Genomic DNA, 17,747 nt, shown 5'->3' on the forward strand with positions numbered 1-17,747 from the left:
CAGCACTCTGTAGCTTATAGCCCTTCCCCGTCTTACCCCACCTCCCCGTCTTGCCCCGCCTTCCTCTAAATAGACTGATACACTATAAGTCAATTACTATAAATCGTGTTGTTTACAAAGCTGCTGGTAACAGCTGCTACACTGTACTCACGTATTTTTCTGATTCACTACACCTTCTTGCACATTTTACTCAAACTTTTCTAGTTTCATGGGATTAATTTGCAAAACTACAATGGTTGTTATAATAAAAAAAGAATTGTACTCTTCCATTTAGCAAAAGCCATTGGCTGGTTATGGACTATGATAAGGACAGGAGTATAAAATCATGACACAGATAAATTACCTTTTATTAATCATAAATAAATAAATAAATATACATCAACCTACTACTTGCAATGAATTTGGCTTGGATTATTATGTAAAAAAGCAACATAAATGGCAAGGATTAGGCACATAATTTGTCATATCTTCATAGCTTACAGTACATGCCTACATTCATTGAATGAAAGGAGGAAGACTGCTCAGAAAGAATTAGTGTTTTATTCTTTTTAAAATAAATTTATAATGGATTTGAGCACATTACATTAAACAAATTCACATCCATTGAACTAGGCAACACCGTGTGAGCAAGAAGTGCTGTAACATTTTGTCAATGGATCAGAATATTGTATTCCTCAGTATCAAAGGAGGAAACCAATTTAATTTGGAATCCACATTCTTAAAATCAACGTTCTTTTTTCTATTTCAGACTCTTGCAGAATGGATTCATTCAGCTCAGTTATTAACTGCAGATTTTTATAAGAAACATTTTTCCTTGATACACTAAATTTTGCCTGCATTGAGCTTATTACAGATTTTCGTCTGAATTTAAACATACATCAGTTTACTTATGTTGTCTTAGATATAATGTTTTGAAGGTACAAATGTGTTGTTTGTGATGTCTGAAGAGTAAATAATGAAGAAATTGTCAACAATGCCGTCATGGGCTAAATGCAGTCATCTAAAATATTCATATGAATGAATAAAGCACTATATTGTTTATTGGGGTCTGACAGACACAATACTAAAGGATCCACAGTTCATCTCGCTGATCTCAGCAGATTACATTCCTATATAATCTGCAAAACTACTCAAATGTCTCCAAAAATAAGAAATAATAAATTCACTAAGAAACTTACTGCTTAATCAGTAAGAATTAAATTCATCATTGGGTGGTGCTCTTCTTTAGCATTTAAATGTTAAAATCAAATAAATACATGATGTGCTTGACAAGGAATCTATTTACATAGTCATCACTTCCTTTTTAAGTGTAGTCAATGGAGTTGGCACAAAGGCACTTTGATTGGCAATATTACAATTCTGACAGGGTCTCTTAATGTCACATCCTGTCCAGGCACATAAGGCTTAAAACATATTGTTGCTCTTCTCATTGTAAAAGAAAGCAGCCATAAACCACTTCAATTAATAATATGGTTATGTATATTGGGACTGATTTCCTCAGATGTTAAGTCCCTTAGTGCTTAGAGCCATTTTTGTTATGTATATTTCTCTGGAATTATGCATTTACCAAATAAATTGGTATGGTGATTAAGAAGTGGATTTCTATAGTATCGATGTTGGGTTGAAAGTCTGTTCTCTAGTTGTTCAGACACAATTTTCCCTTCATACTCTGGCTAATGTTAGCAAAAAAAAAACCTTTGACAAAGTATGTTTGACTCACTCCATCATTTACAACTGGTCTCTCACAGCAGTGAATTCTCAGTCAAAAGACAATTAAATGAGGAAAATCAGAGCCAAAGAAGGTTTTGAGACATTGTGTAGCAAAAATATATCAAAAGATTCAGACCAGTTATGAATTTCAATCACAGTGCCTACATCTGATAGGTATCTTCTTGCATATTATAGAGACATAGAAAATATGTTGGATATATCTGTTACTTGTGTGGGACCTCAACCAATTGTTTGGTTTGTGACTTTGTGAAAGTTCCAGCTCTTGTGAGTCCTAGTCGAGATGCAGTAATATTGAAACCATGGTTTCAGTGTTAAAGCCTTCAATTATGACATTGCACCCATGAAAAATGAAAGGAATAATTCATTTGGCAGACATTGTCGCTTCAGTAGTGGGCATTTCAGCATCTGCTGATCCCTCAAATGCAGGCGAGGTCTGCTCTGCATTATTGCTCTGGCTCTCCTCAGCATCCATCTTGGAAGCATCAAGCATCTCTATTAGTTTATCTGCTCCTATCTCAACCTTGTCAGGGAATGGTTCGAGATTAATGATCTCATGCACTTCTGAATTATCTTCCCCTGCAGGATCACCGACTGCATTATCTGCTTCACTCTGGGCCGATCCATTTATTGATGCAATGGGTGTCCCATGTTCACTGTTTGCTGGTTCTTGTTTACTTGGTTTGTCCTCAGAAGATGGCTGTTTGGCATCTTGTACAGCAGCTGGTATTGTACTTGCTGACTGGCTACTCGTGTTTTCACTTGCAGAGGTGGATCCTGCTTCTGTGCTGCCATTGCTGGTGTTAGGCGATAGAACAGTGGGAGCACCAAATAGTGCATCAGACACTACATCAGCAGGTGGCAAGTTGTCACCAGCAACACGGAAGAGGTCAGCCAGCTCAACTGTGTCCTCTGGAGCAACATCACCATGCTGGATGTACACCGGGATGTACCCAGGAACTGGTGGCAATACCTGGCGTCGAACTGGTGTTGGCGGCAGCCCTGCAACAGTTAAGACATAGCTCAGTATAATGGGTGTGTGACTGCTGCAGGAAAGATGCAAAGACATAGTTCATTTAATATCTGTCAGTCATGTTGAATGTCGTGAAATTACATGTCAAATGTCGTGAATGCCTCCTTTATTTATAGTAGATGCTGCATATGTTATCTTTTACGTCTCCTTAACGAAATTAGATCACAAAGTCACGCGCAATAAATTAATTTCATAATTTAACAAAAAGTCACAAAGACAAATCATTTGAAAATTGAGTATGTAGTTAGCATAGCAGTGCTGAACAAAACCTACCACATGCAAATCGGAGACACGGCATTATCTGCACGTAGCAAAATGCTTTTATGTTTGAAACTGGGATGTGAGTTGCTCATACAAGAAAGAGACCACATAGTTAGTTTGTCAATTAACCTCGAGGCATTATATAGCGGACAAAATGTGATAAGGGGTGACTGACAGAATGGAGGCAGGTCAAATAGGACAGAAAGTGGCAGGTGATTAAATGTTCATTCTGCTATTGTTCGTAGTTCATGCTAAAATTTTGTAACCAGATTCCACATTGATTTGGCCATTGATGGGAAGGACTTATTATACAGCAACGACCATATTGCCCTAAGGAACTTGACGCAGTCTGACTGCAGGCCTATTCCATTTACCGTATGTACATTTCCTACTCTGCTTTGAAAAGTGTTCTACATTCATACCCTGAAAAACACTGTGAAGTGAACGGCAGACAGTACTTCCCACAGTACCAGTCATGAGGGCTGCTTTCCACTCCATTCACGTATGGAGCATAGGAAGAATGACTGTTAAATGCTTTTGTGTGGGATGTAATTAATCTAATCTTGTCCTCACGATCCCATGGGAGAGAGCCAGTGTTGTAGTATAGTCTTAGAACAAAAGTTGCCACTCACCTTATAGCAGAGATGTTGAGTCCCGATAGGCACAACAAAAATATTCACACAATTGTAGCTTTCGGCGATAAATGCCTTTGTCAGCAGTAGACACACACACACACACACACACACACACACACACACACACAAGGCTGGTTGTTGAAACTTTGTAAGTAGGCTTTCTCGGGATAATTTGCGTCTGCCTTAAAATGTCAGCCAGTTCAGTTTCTTCAGCGTCTCTGTGACTTTCTCCCATGGGTCGAACAAACCTGTGACAACTCGGGGAGACCTTCTCTGCATACGTTCAATATCCCATCTTATTCTAATCTGGCACGGGATCAACAAACTTAAGCAGTAACCTAGGGTGAATCGCACGAATGATTTGCAAGCACTCTCCTTTGTAGACTAATTGAATTTCCCTAGTATTTTATCCTTACCACGTTTTTGTGTTCTTTAGATGGCAAATTTTGTAAAAAATGCAAGCAGTTGAAGCATCCCGCTGCAAATTTGACATGAACGAAATAAACTGCTAGCTCGGTAGCATGCATTATCACTACTGGCTAATCTGTGTGTTAAAAATAATTAACCTAATTCATAGAGACGATACGATACTCTCCAATGAAATAAAGGACGGAAAAAGATGACAGTTTAAATGAAGCATGAAAACTGTTTCACAAATTCTTTCAAATTTTATTAAAAATACTGTACCGTATGTGCAGAGTATGCTCTGGAATAGCAACATCCGATAAAATTGAAAGGACGATGATCACATGGTACTGAGAACTACAAGCCCACAAGTATTCAATACAAAAATAAGACCCAGTATCAAATTCACATTTTCTGGGGTATTGACGGTTGACCTCTCTCGATTCAGTCACGTTAAATTTCTAATTTGGGTTTATGTAAAGCAGTTCAATGGCAACACACCGGCAGACAAAAAAACACACATTTAAAAAAACCTCTGGTCGCAGTGATATGACCTGTGCAGTATTCAAACGTTTTCGTGTAACGATTAACAACGTCCTTCGGATCGCAAAAAAAAACCATACCAAATAATCGGTAAGTTAAATTTAATATTATTGTTTGGTATCAGCACCAGAAAAAAATATTCCTTGAAAACTACGTTTTTTGGCCGCACAAAGAGAACGTTAGCATTCGTTGATGTGGAATTGCTTAATTAGCGGCTCCCAGAAAAATTATACGCTTGCGCGACACTTAGTCTGCCGTAACTTTTATGTTTAGTGAAGTTTTTATTGCTTCAAATAGCTGATGTAAGACTGAAATTCCTACAAACTTCCAAGTTTTGCACACACACACACACACACACACACACACACACACACAGAGAGAGAGAGAGAGAGAGAGAGAGAGAGGGGGGGGGGGCAATTATCTTTTATTTGTTCCGCCATTTAAAATGTCAGACCGTGTTGGAGCCGTTGCCAGTATTACACTAAAGTACTATACAAATCCAATATAAGACATGTGAAGTGTTACCTTGTAGGCCTAACACATTCCCTTCCTACGAAACTTTTGAGTGCCATGTATATGCACAAGTATGAATGACAGTATCTGACTAATACTTTCTGCATACTGTAGCCGTTCGGAAGAACCCATATCTGCGTCAAGTACTTCCAACACTTGCTGTCAAACAGGGCTTTAAAGCAATAGCAGCCATAGTTGTGGCAACAGTTATAATTTACTTTTGTGTAAACTGATATTTATGTTGTAGCAATGTTAACAAATATGGGCATCTGTTATTGTAAAAGGCTATTTCCGATACTATAACAACTTCTGTATTAAGCAAAATATGTACAGTGCGTCAACTAACGACTATCAGCTTCGGCTGCAGTCACAGTGACACTGTCAATAGTAGAGGAAGTGGTGGTAATATGGCCCCTACAACAAATATGGCCCCCCTTATTAAACATTTAACTGAATTCTAGTGGTGATAGCTGGAACTAGTCTACTAGTATCCTCACTGGCCTATAGGAGCGTTGGGGTCAGGTCAGGACAGTGGTTGAGTGACAGTGAGGTTATATTTTTCAAGCTCCTGTTCAAAACTTTGAGAGATATGTGAATTTCACTTTATTAACCTACAATTATTGGTTAATACTTAGATATAAGCATCATGCATACAACCTAGAAAGTATTGGCAACAGTTTCAAATAGATTAAAAGGTGTGGTATTATTTCGTTTTTAAGTTGTTTACACGAGTTTACAAAGTGTAGGTGATTGTAATATGGCCCCCATTGGTGCTTGTAATGAGGACCAGAGGGTCCATATTATAAGCAGCCCGTAAAATGTTTTTATTTTTGTTTTCAGATGCCTAAGACTAATCTGGCACCTAAACCAACCCCTAAAAGGCAGGTGTGGGATAAAAACAAAATGCGAGAGGCAGTGTCTACTGTTGTAGGAAATATGGTAGGAGTTAAAAAAGCAGTGAAACAGTTTGCTGTCCCAAAAACAACTCTGCGCTGGTATATGTTGTCGTTGTTGTTGTTGTGGTCTTCAGTCCTGAGACTGGTTTGATGCAGCTCTCCATGCTACTCTATCCTGTGCAAGCTGCTTCATCTAGTATGTACTGCAGCCTACATCCTTCTGAATCATCTCTAGGTCTCCCTCTACGCTTTTTACCCTCCACACTGCCCTCCAATACTAAATTGGTGATTACTTGATGCCTCAGAACATATCCTATCAACCCATCCCTTCTTCTAGTCAAGTTGTGCCACAAACTCCTTTTCTCCCTTATTCTATTCAATACATCCTCATTAGTTACGTGATCTACCCATCTAATCTTCTTCTGTAGCACCACATTTCGATAGCTTCTATTCTCTTCTTGTCAAACTATTTATCGTCCATGTTTTACTTCCATACATGGCTACACTCCATACAAATACTTTCAGAAACGACTTCCTGACACTTAAATCTATACTCGATGTTAACAAATTTCTCTTCTTCAGAAACACTTTCCTTGCCATTACAAGTCTATATTTTATATCCTCTCTACTTCGACAATCATCAGTTATTTTGCTCCCCAAAAAGCAAAACTTCTTTACTACTTTAAGTGTCTCATTTCCTAATCTAATTCCCTCTGCATCACCCGATTTAATTCGACTACATTCCATTATCCTCGTTTTGATTTTGTTGAGGTTCATCTTATACCCTCCTTTCAAGACACTGTCCATTCCGTTTAACTGCTCTTCCAAGTCCTTTGCTGTCTCTGACAGAATTACAATGTCATCGGCGAACCTCAAAGTTTTTATTTCTTCTCCATGGATTTTAATACCTACTACAAATTTTTCCTTTTGTTTCCTTTACTGCTTGCTCAATATACAGACTGAATAACATTGGGGAGAGGCTACAACCCTGTCTCGCTCCCTTCCCAACCACTGCTTCCCTTTCATGCCCCTCGACTCTTGTAACTGCCATCTGGTTTCTGCACAAATTGTAAATAGCCTTTCGCTACCTGTATTTTACCCCTGCCACCTTCAGAATTTGAAAGAGAGTATTCCAGTCAACATTGTCAAAAGCTTTCTCCAAGTCTACAAATGCTATAAACGCAGGTTTGCCTTTTATTAATCTAGCTTCTTAGATAAGTCGTAAGGTCAGTATTGCCTCACGTGCTCCAATATTTCTACGGAATCCAAACTGATTTTCCCCGAGGTCGGCTTCTACCAGTTTTTCCATTCGTCTTTCCATTCGTCTGTAAAGAATTCGCGTTAGTATTTTGCAGCCTTGACTTATTAAAGTGATAGTTCAGTAATTTTCACATCTGTGAACACCTGCTTTCTTTGGGATTGGAATTATTATATTCTTCTTGAAGTCTGAGGGTATTTCGCCTGTCCCATACATTTTGCTCACCAGATGGTAGAGTTTTGTCAGGACAGGCTCTCCCAAGGCTGTCAGTAGTTCTAATGGGACCTTGGTATATGTATGAGGCTAATACCTCACAGATGGCAAACGTTGAAACTAAAAAGCTTGGAAGAAAACCAGCTCTGCTAGTGGCCCTAGAAAGTGAACTAGTGTATTACTTACAGTAAATGGAGGCCAAATTCTATGGTTTTACTCCTACGGATGTTCGGAAAATGGCCTACCAACTTGCAGTTAGGAATGGAATTGCAACAAACTTCAGAAATGAAATTGCTGGAAGGGCTTGGCTTGACCATTTTCTTCGACGTCATCAGGATAAGTTTTCAATTAGAAAGCTAACCGGAATGTCGTATGCTCGAGCAAAAGGCTTTACCGTGAGAGAGTTAACTCATTCTACGACCTGCTGCGAGTTGCATACCAGAAACATAAATATCCAGAAGATCGTGTATAGAACGTCGATGAAACAGACCTTGGTGTAGTTCAGACTAAGATACAGCAAGTAATTGCAAGCAGAGGAAAACCCCAAATTTGTTCTCTGACAGCTGCAGAGCTTGGGTGTCTAGTAACGGTCATCTGTTCGATGAGTGCGGGAGATTGTTATGTTCCCTCGATGTTCATATTCCCGAGAACGAATATGGCAGACGTTCTTATGAAAGGTGCTCCTTCAGGGTCAATTGGGAGAGCCCACCCATCTGGTTGGGTTCAAGCAAACCTATTCACAGCCTGTCTGAAACATTTTATTGAAAAAACAAATCCAACAGAGACTTTGCTATTCTACTCGTCCTTGATGGTCACTTCTCCCATCTAAGGAATACTGATGTGATTGATGTGGTAAGAAAAAACTTCACCATTCTGTCACTGCCTTCACACACAACACGCGAACTGCAACCCCCGGATCTTACTTTTATGTGTGCACTTAACTCACTACAGTGAGAATATTCGTCAGCAGATGCTCCATGAAAGCAAACCTGTTGGACCCTATGATATAGGTCTCTCTTTGGCAAGGCCTACCTCCGGTGTACAACCGGCATTAATGCAGTAAATGGGTTTAGGGTAACAGGAATTTATCCCTTAGAAAGAAATATATTTCAAGATGATGAATTCATCGCTGGGGATGAAGCCCCAATTCCAGCGCCTGCAGATCAACTAAAACAACAGGAACCCGAAAAGAAGTTCAGACTGAAGACGACCTTGATGCTATTGAAATTTATGTCCATGAGCCTTTTAAAATTGCGTTTGGTGTGTCTCCAAGGTATATCCATCCCATACTTGAGAAGATGAAAACATCGTCTCGGGGACGAAAACCATGTGTTGCTAGTCTTGTGACAGGATCTCCATATAAAAACGAATTAGAAACTTACATGGAAGAGAAAAAAGCTGCAGCTAATCTTCGTGGCTGTGGACGCGGACGAGGGAAATTAACAGCTATCAAAAGGAACTTGACTTATGATATATCACAGCCATCTTGTTCTGGAACCCAAACCCAAACTCGTAGAGGGCGTGGTGCATATAGTCGTGGAAGAGGCGTTAGTAAGAATAGTCAACAGTTAAAGAAAATATTGATTAAGCAAGAAGAAATGGACAGTGATGACTCAGATTGCTTTGATGATGACGTCATGGGCCTCTCAACTGGTTCTGGTGATTCTCCATGTGACCTTTCGGTTGGTGGATTCCAGCCAGATAAAGACGATGCCCTGTGCATATTCTGTGATGGGAAGTTTTCAGACGATGTTCGTGGCAAATTATGGGTGCAATGCCTAATGTGCTCTTTATGGGCTCACAACGAATGTGCGGGGGCTGAGAAAGAGGACTATTTTTGTGACTTCTGTCGCTAGTTCAGTGCTACTTTGTACTTTTATGGTTTTATATTTCAAAATAAATACGTATTTTAATTAAAAAGCAATTCTTCGTTTTTCTTGCAGCAAAAAATCCTAAAAATATACTGGGGGTCCATATTACAAACACCACGAGGGCCATATTGCCTGCACAACTTGTTCGCAGTCAAATTTATCATCTTTGGGAAACATAATAATAATAAATATATTCTGACATTTTAAGAAATTTAATCAATACAATGTCTTAGTTAACTGTCAGTATAGTATAACTATATCAATTAAGATACTATTATTCTATTAATGTACAATATTTTATTGAAAAACAAACTGGGGTCCATATTACCACCACATTCTCTACTGAATCGGCAGAAGTCAGAGACTTAAACCAGAAATATTTTGTATTTTGTTGCAGCCAAGCTCCCAAGTATGAGCTATCTGTCGCATGGACATGCGACAGCTTCGCACACCGCACGTCTGTGGGCAAATCGCAGCAATCAGTCGCTGATCGCATAGAAACCTCAGGAAATCGGATGAACCGCATGCGATGCTTGGCACAGTGGCCACTTGGTAGCGACTTGTTTGTTTAGTTATTAATCACGGTTTTTCAGTTTTGTTTCGTTTCACTTTGCCTATGTTGAGTAAGAGCTTTACGTTAGAATTTATAATTGTTGAGGGACCACGAACCACTCGGAAAACGGAAGTTGAGGAGGAGGAGATTAGTGTTTAACGTCCCGTCGACAACGAGGTCATTAGAGACGGAGCGCAAGCTCGGGTGATGGAAGGATGGGGAAGGAAATCGGCCGTGCCCTTTCAAAGGAACCATCCCGGCATTTGCCTGAAGCGATTTAGGGAAATCACGGAAAACCTAAATCAGGATGGCCGGAGACGGGATTGAACCGTCGTCCTCCCGAATGCGAGTCCAGTGTGCTAACCACTGCGCCACCTCGCTCGGTCGGAAGTTGAAACCGGAGTTGTCGTTTTTATTAAGAAGCAATTCGAAGTACCCTCTCCAATTTTGCAGTGATTGGCATTTTGAAGCCTGTGCTGTAGAATTAGAATTGAATAGCAATAGTCACGATACAATGGACTCCGTCTGATGATTTTGAGTTATTTTTGAAACAACGACACACATGATTAAAGTTTTTAACTTATAAACTGAATGACGTACCGTACCGTAATATTACGGTGACATTTTAATTCAAATGTTTAGGGCAGATCTGTTACATTGCTTTACTCAAAAAGTCCCTTGCCGTTTCACATAATCTAAATCTCCCACAAACGTGACAAAAGTTATGGTAATGAGCAGTGTTGCTTTCGATGTTTCTATAGCCACATCGAGATTTTTTTTAATGAAGTGCAAATGTTGCAGTTAAACTATAAGGCTAATAAGTGCAAAAGGAATTGAGCACTAATAGATAAAAAACAGATTGTGTTAGCACATTAGAAAGATGTACACAATCCACTTGGCGTCAGTGAAAAATGCAATATATTCTGTGACGTATCCCACAGTTCCTAAGAAATGCATTTCAAAACAAGTTTAATAAATTACAATCCCTCTTGTTTTAATTTATTTTTTGCAAGCATTCTTGTGTGTACGGGGATCAGTTACCGCTCTTACTAAATATTGCATTTCATTTTCAATAGGAGAACTTATCGACAGAGTGACGCTCGTAATACTGGTTGAAACTGCGAGCATATCGCTCGTGTCGAAGCGAGCGATCGATCGATCCGTCTCTCGCGTGGGGGGTTCATTCAGGAGTAACAGCTGACATCTGACGGTAATGTGTTAGGTTGCCATTGTTGTCTGCTGTCGTTTTGTTGTATTTCACACTATTTCGTACTGTTTCCTTGCCTTGTGATACGTATACGTAATTGTTACTGTTCAGACCTTTATTAAATATGGTAATACACACCGTCTCCGTCTGCCCTTCCTCGACGTCCGTTATGTGATGGGTGTGCTGCCTCCGCTAACTCCCCCCGCCCCCCCCCTCCCCCTTAAAATAATCCAGTTCGTTAACTATATGTATCCCTTTTGTTTTGTCTTTTAAATCTCTTCCTTACGTCGCATTTATTATCATTATAGGGGCTTACAATGTTAACTTCGATGATATGCCGGAAATTTTTAGTCGATTGAGGAGACTATGAAGGCGTCTTCAGTTTGTATTGTTTTGTATTTTTGTTGGTTCTTTGGAATTTAAGTTCTATATTGTATAACAGATAGTACAGGATGATACTGGACAAGTCAGTGTAGATGATTTATGGTACTGTAGATTATGGGGAGTGCTATGATGGTTACCTTTAAGAAGTTCGGCACGTTCCTTCACATAATGGGGAATTGGGTATTAAACTAAGAAAAATCCATACTACATAATTCGGAGAATACATAACTAACAGATATTTAAAACAGAAAAATAGTTTAAAGGTACGTTGCTTCTGACAGGAAAAGCATATTGAAGAGTTCAGAAAATAAACAACTAATTGATATTTTAAAAAAAAGAAACACATAGCAGTAACTCGCTAAAGAATATTTGAACTCTGCAGACAGTACCATTATCACATTATTCAGGTAGGTTAAAGGCGCTATGATTTCCAACCATAAAATATATACTTATTTACCCATTTACAGACATTCACATAGGTAACAGATCAGGAATTTTCCGGTATGCTGTAAAAGCAGCCCTTTATTAGGTGGGGCTCTTAGATTTATTTTAAAATCTCTTAGTTTTAACCGTATGGTCTAGGGCGTCTTGCCACGGTTCGTGCGGCTGTCCCCGTCGGAGGTTCGAATCCTCCCTCGGGCATGGGTGTGCGTGTGTTGCCCTTAGCGTAAGTTAGTTTAAGTTAGATTAAGAAGTGTGTAACCCTAGGGACCGATGACCTCAGCAGTTTGGTCCCATAGTAACTTACCACAAATTTCCAAAATTTCTTAGTTTTATTCTCATATATTTAATATCTTTGCGTACAGGTTTTTGAGTGGAGAACAAACCGTATTGAGTTTTGATCTTGCGTCATGGTAGTGCGAATCTGACTTCCTGTCCTGTTTAATGAAGTTTACCTTTGTACAGTTTGGTAGGTTTACATAGTATGTATTGGTAGGGAAAGGGCAATACACTGTTTCTTAAACAATTCTTTACGCGTTTGTATTTCCTGTTTGGACAGTATTGTTCGACTGCTTTCTCTTGAAGTTTCAACTTCACTGACTGCACTTTGGTCCCAAAAAATAATTCCCTAGCCAAGTATTGAATGGTAGAGAGTATAGGTCATCGATGTCAGGCTAGCGATGTTTTCTACACTTCTTATTGATCTGACCATAAAACATACATTACTGTTTTGCATTGGTTATGTCAATGTAGCATTTCCATGTGAGTGTATTAGTGATGGAACCTCTGAGGAATTCGTTTTCATTAACAAAGTCAACATGGCTATCATTCATTCAGTCATACGACAATGGAGTTCTGTTTTAACAGTATGAAAAGCAAGTCCAACTGTTTTTATTTGCATTAAGGAGTAATCCATTTGATTTAAGTCGTCTTGAAACATTGTGTACGAATCACAATTTAGCATTCCCAGTAGTACGCTCAGGATCGCTGTAGTGCTGTAGAATCTTTTTGTAATGTACAGGTGCTGACAGATTGAGTACGGGAGTCCTTTATTTTCAATAAAAGAAAAGGGAATCTTTTTCCTAAATGCGTGAGCTATGGATGGCAATGGATCTTCACAAAGCCGTGTACGGGCCCTGGGTTGGCGACACATTAGATTTTTCCAGTATGTGCCGCTATCCCACGGCTTGTTCACGTGCTCGATGAACAAACAACCTTTCTGCAGACGGGGTGACGCTTAGGGAAGCGTCGCTTGCCTAGGCAGAGCTCCTACAGCAGCCAATCAGAAAGGTCCAGGAGATCACGTGTGAGCGTCCACCGCGCCGAGCTGCGCGGACGAGGCGTGTGGATCGCCCTCTTTTACTGACAGGCCCCCGACGAGATCAGACGCATTGGCCGGTTGCCGCCGTACACTTTTCGAGCCCCGGCTCAATCTGTTTGCGCCTTAGGGCCGCTAAACTCACATTAATGTACCCCGGCAAGGTCATCAGTAAATGTTTTTTTTTCAATAAACGGGAGGCAGTTTGCCGACCGGAGTTGAAAAATTAACTTGTCCTTTTTTAGACCCCACTTACACCTCAGCCACATCCTGACATGTACACTGTATATGGTGCTACAACATGCAATGTGTGGTTTTCATGAGCAATAAAAAAGGTGGAAATGATGTTTATGTTGATTCTATTCCAATTTTCTGTACGTTTTCCGGAACTCTCGGAAGCGAGGTGATGCAAAACTTTTTTTTGATTTGTGAATTAATATTGTCTGCAAGGTCATTAATGTATAACATGAATGAGAAGGGTTCCAACACACCTCCTCAGGGCACACCGGAAGTTACTTCTACATCTGTCTATATGACTTACATCCAGAATAACCTGATGCATCCTCCTACCAAGAAATCGTTGGTCCACTCACAGATTTCGCTGGATACTCTATACGATCGTATGGAGTGAAATGCTTTTCGGAAATGTAACAATACTGTACAGTCCTCGTTCTTGCATGTGCGAAATGGTCCATTCCTTCTGAACAATCAAATTTTGGTGCTCTTTTAGTTTGTTGTAGGTTTATACGTCTTCGCCTATACTCTGCAAAACACTGTAAATACTGTGGAAGAAGACACTTCTTATCAAACCATACTTTAAACTCTGTTCCCTTTCCATTCGCTGATGGAACGTGTGGAGAATGAGTGCTTCTATGCCTCTGTGCGAGCTTTAAATTCCATACTTTTGTCTGCACGATCTCTGCGAGGGAGGTACGTTGGGGGCTGAAGAAGATTCGTGGTCTCTATACTGAAATATGGGTCTTGGAGTTTTCCAAGAATCTTCTTGAAAGCTGTGTGGCGTAAAGCTTCGATCTGTGCCAGTTAAGGATTTTCAACTTTTCCGTTACACTCTCTCGCCGATCAAACAGATCTGTGACCATTCACGTCACCTATCTCCTATTGATAGTATTGCGAAAACGAACAACCATTTGTTGACACATTGTAGCAGTTAAGTATTTTTTAAATACTTTTAAATCATCGTCTTTCTCAACAGTGGTAAGTTCTGTTAGATATATCAGGATGACTATCAGTATAGTTCGTAGTACCTTTAGCTGTGATGGGAACAGAAATGTCACTGAAAAACTTAAGTGCTTCATGTTTAAGCTCCTCGCTACAGGCGGTTGATATGAAAAAAGTGATATGGCCTAATTTTATCGTGCGATGTCGTTCTGTCGGAGTGATTACCAAAACTATCATTGTTTATTTTAACATACTGGAAGACTTCACGTGACTGGTTTTACTGATTTGTTTCCACTTTTTTCCCATTTTAATTAGTCTTTATTTTTTTCTCTTCCGGGGACACCTTATCCTCAGGTACTTTGCCACGGTCGTCCTAGCCTAGTAACACTCCTGCTATTATTGCTGGATAGTTTTCGCAAGTGCGTTCTGATTATTTTCTTCATGTCCTCTTAGAGTAAACAAGACATCGCGGCGTGACGCAGTTCTCATCAACACAGGGGTCTCTGCAGATGCCCACCACATTGGTTACCATCAGTCTGAGACGAAGCAGCTGGCGAGGAACAGGAATGTATCCGTCTGCTGCCAGCAAATTATTAGGTATACTGAGAAATACATACAGTAAGAGTACGGAGCAGTGAGAGCAATCGGAAGGTAAGCTGTCAACGAATATCTAATTTCCGCCATTGAGTCGCACCCAAAACATATGCATAAAATGTGTTACATCTTTCTGCAGATCTATAACAAATTCTCACAGGCATCTGCAGTTCATGAATAAGGAACTCTTCGACAATGCAGTTATATTCATTGTAATTTGATTTTGTAATTCAGACTGTTTATCAATGTTTGTCTGAAGGTGTTTGTGTAGGAGAAGCATTAATTTTATAAATTTTGTAATTACAGGAAAATAGGAGCACTGCAAATTATACATTATCGTACAAAATTTCCGTTCCAAGTGATTTGTGTATCCGTTCGTATAGACGTTGTTAGACAAATCGACCATGTCACCATTGTGAAAAGAATTAGTAATGACCTGTCACGTCAAGGGAGTGTCAAGCAACTCCTATCGGAAAAGTGCATGTCAAAACATATACTAGTCATTTTTCTCGTACAAATAAAATATTTTTATTAGAATGTCTAAAGATTAAGACAAATTTCATAGATTAAGCTGTATTTCATATCAGAAAACTTGTTCTACGCTACTGGCGATTTAACCAACAGGAAGAAGATGCTGTGATATGCAAATGATTAGCTTTTCAGAGCATTCACACAAGGTTGGCGCCGGTGGCGACACCTACAACGTGCTGACATGAGGAAAGTTTCCAACCCATTTCTCATACACAAACAGCACTTGACCAGCGTTGCCTGGTGAAACGTTGTTGTGACGCCTCCTGCAAGGAGGAGAAATGCGTACCATCACGTTTCCGACTTTGATAAAGGTCGGATTGTAGCCTATCGCGTTTGCGGGTTATCGTATCGCGACACCCTGCTCGCATTGGTCGAGATCCAATGACTGTTAGCAGAATATGGAATCTGTGGGTTTAGGACGGTAATACGGAACGCCGTGCTGGATCCCAACAACCTCGTATCACTAGCAGTCGAGATGACAGGGATCTTATCCGCATGGCTGTAACGGATCGTGCAGCCACGTCTCGATCCCTGATGGGTACGTTTGCAAGACAACAACCATCTGCATGAACAGTTCGACGAAGTCTGCAGCGGCATGGACTATCAGCTCGGAGACCATGTTGCGGTTACCCTTGACCGTGCATCACAGTCAGGAGCGCCTGCGATGGTGTACTCAACGACGAACTTGGGTGTACGAATGGCAAAACGTCATTTTTTCATATGAATCCAGGTTCTGTTTACAGCATCATGATGGTGCATCCGTGTTTGGGGACATCGCGGTGAACACACATTGGAAGCGTGTATTCGTCATCGCCATACTGGCTTATCACCCGGCGTGATGGTATGGGGTGCCATTGGATACACGTCTCGTTCACCTCTTGTTCGCATTGACGGCACTTTGAACAGTGGACGCTACATTTCAGATGTGTTACGCCCCGTGGCTCTACCCTTCATTCGATCCCTGCGAAACCCTACATTTCAGCAGGATGATGCACGACCGCATGTTGCAGGTCCTGTTCGGGCCTTTCTGCATACAGAAAATGTTCGACTGCTGCCATGGCCAGCGCATTCTCCAGGTCTCTCACCAACTGAAAACGTCTGGTCAATGGTGACCGAGCAACAGGCTCGTCACAATACGCCAGTCACTATTCTTGATGAACTGTGGTATCGTGTTGAAGCTGCATGGGCAGCTGTACCTGTACACATCATCCAAGCTCTCTTTGACTCAATGCCCAGGCGTATCAAGGCCGTTATTACGGCCAGAGGTGGTTGTTCTGGGTACTGATTTCTCAGGATCTATGCACCCAAATTGCGTGAAAATGTAATCACATGTCAGTTCTAGTATAATATATTTGTCCAATGAATACCCGTTTATCATATGCATTTCTTCTTGGTGTAGCAATTTCAATGGCCAGTAGTGAAATTCGCCTTATAAACGGAATGAAATGCGATTTGAAATTGTTATTTCTGCATATGCATAATACGCAAGAAGGTCGAACCTTCATCATTGTGTCATTGGAGTTCGCATCCTCAGTCTCAGTACAGTGCGCCCAACTTTTCTTGGTTTCTCGTCTCTCTAGTACTGAACTGGTAGAGATCGCTGGAATTCGAGCTGCTGATAATATGCTGGTTCATCTCGCTGCCAACTCTAGCGGTCAAAAGACACTATGCGCAGTAGGCCTGAGACTGTAATCATCATTATTTAACGCTGTGTAACAGTAATATGAGTACATTGTATGTTACGCCATTGTCTACACAAAAAGTGTTAATCGTTCACTCTACGGAGACTCTTTAAGCAGAGGCCGATGGGAGTAGCTGTTTCGACAGAAGTCTAAAGACTGTATATGACTTAGTACTGTGTATCGACTTGTCTCCAGTCCCCACTACTCTTAACTGTCAATATGTTTGCAAAGAGTATTATCACTGAACGTAATACTAAATTTAAACCACTTCAAACTTAAGTCAATACAGCGTTTCTGTGACCTGTAACTCTGCATTGTATGTCTGTTTTCCATTACGAGTTCATTGACGCGCTGAACATAGCGTCTTGCTCTAACTAAAGTCGACTAAATGACACGCGTTTCCTTTCGTCAGAATGTCGAAAAAGAGATTTGATTATTTTAATATAGGATGAGGTTTCACTCCACTGATCGACTTTACTAAGTTTTCCATTTTTATTTTTCC

General features: G+C 40.3%; 1 protein-coding gene across 2 annotated transcripts in view; it reads right to left on the minus strand.

The window, feature by feature from the left end:
• Positions 1-330: 330 nt before the first annotated feature.
• LOC126416517 (uncharacterized) overlaps positions 331-17,747 on the minus strand; it is a 69,207-nt gene continuing 51,790 nt past the window's right edge. The window contains exons 1-2 of one of the 2 annotated variants that reach the window (XM_050084271.1): positions 4,345-4,494; positions 331-2,730 (exon numbers count right to left, since the gene is read on the minus strand). In XM_050084271.1, the coding sequence (XP_049940228.1) occupies positions 2,093-2,730; positions 4,345-4,378 (672 nt within the window). In that variant the 5' untranslated portion in view covers positions 4,379-4,494 and the 3' untranslated portion in view covers positions 331-2,092. Of the gene's footprint in view, positions 2,731-4,344; positions 4,495-17,747 lie in introns of those variants that run through there. The other variant, XM_050084263.1, reaches the window with a different exon arrangement.

The sequence above is a fragment of the Schistocerca serialis genome, chromosome 1 (assembly GCF_023864345.2).
Source record: "Schistocerca serialis cubense isolate TAMUIC-IGC-003099 chromosome 1, iqSchSeri2.2, whole genome shotgun sequence".
NCBI lineage: Eukaryota > Metazoa > Arthropoda > Insecta > Orthoptera > Acrididae > Schistocerca > Schistocerca serialis.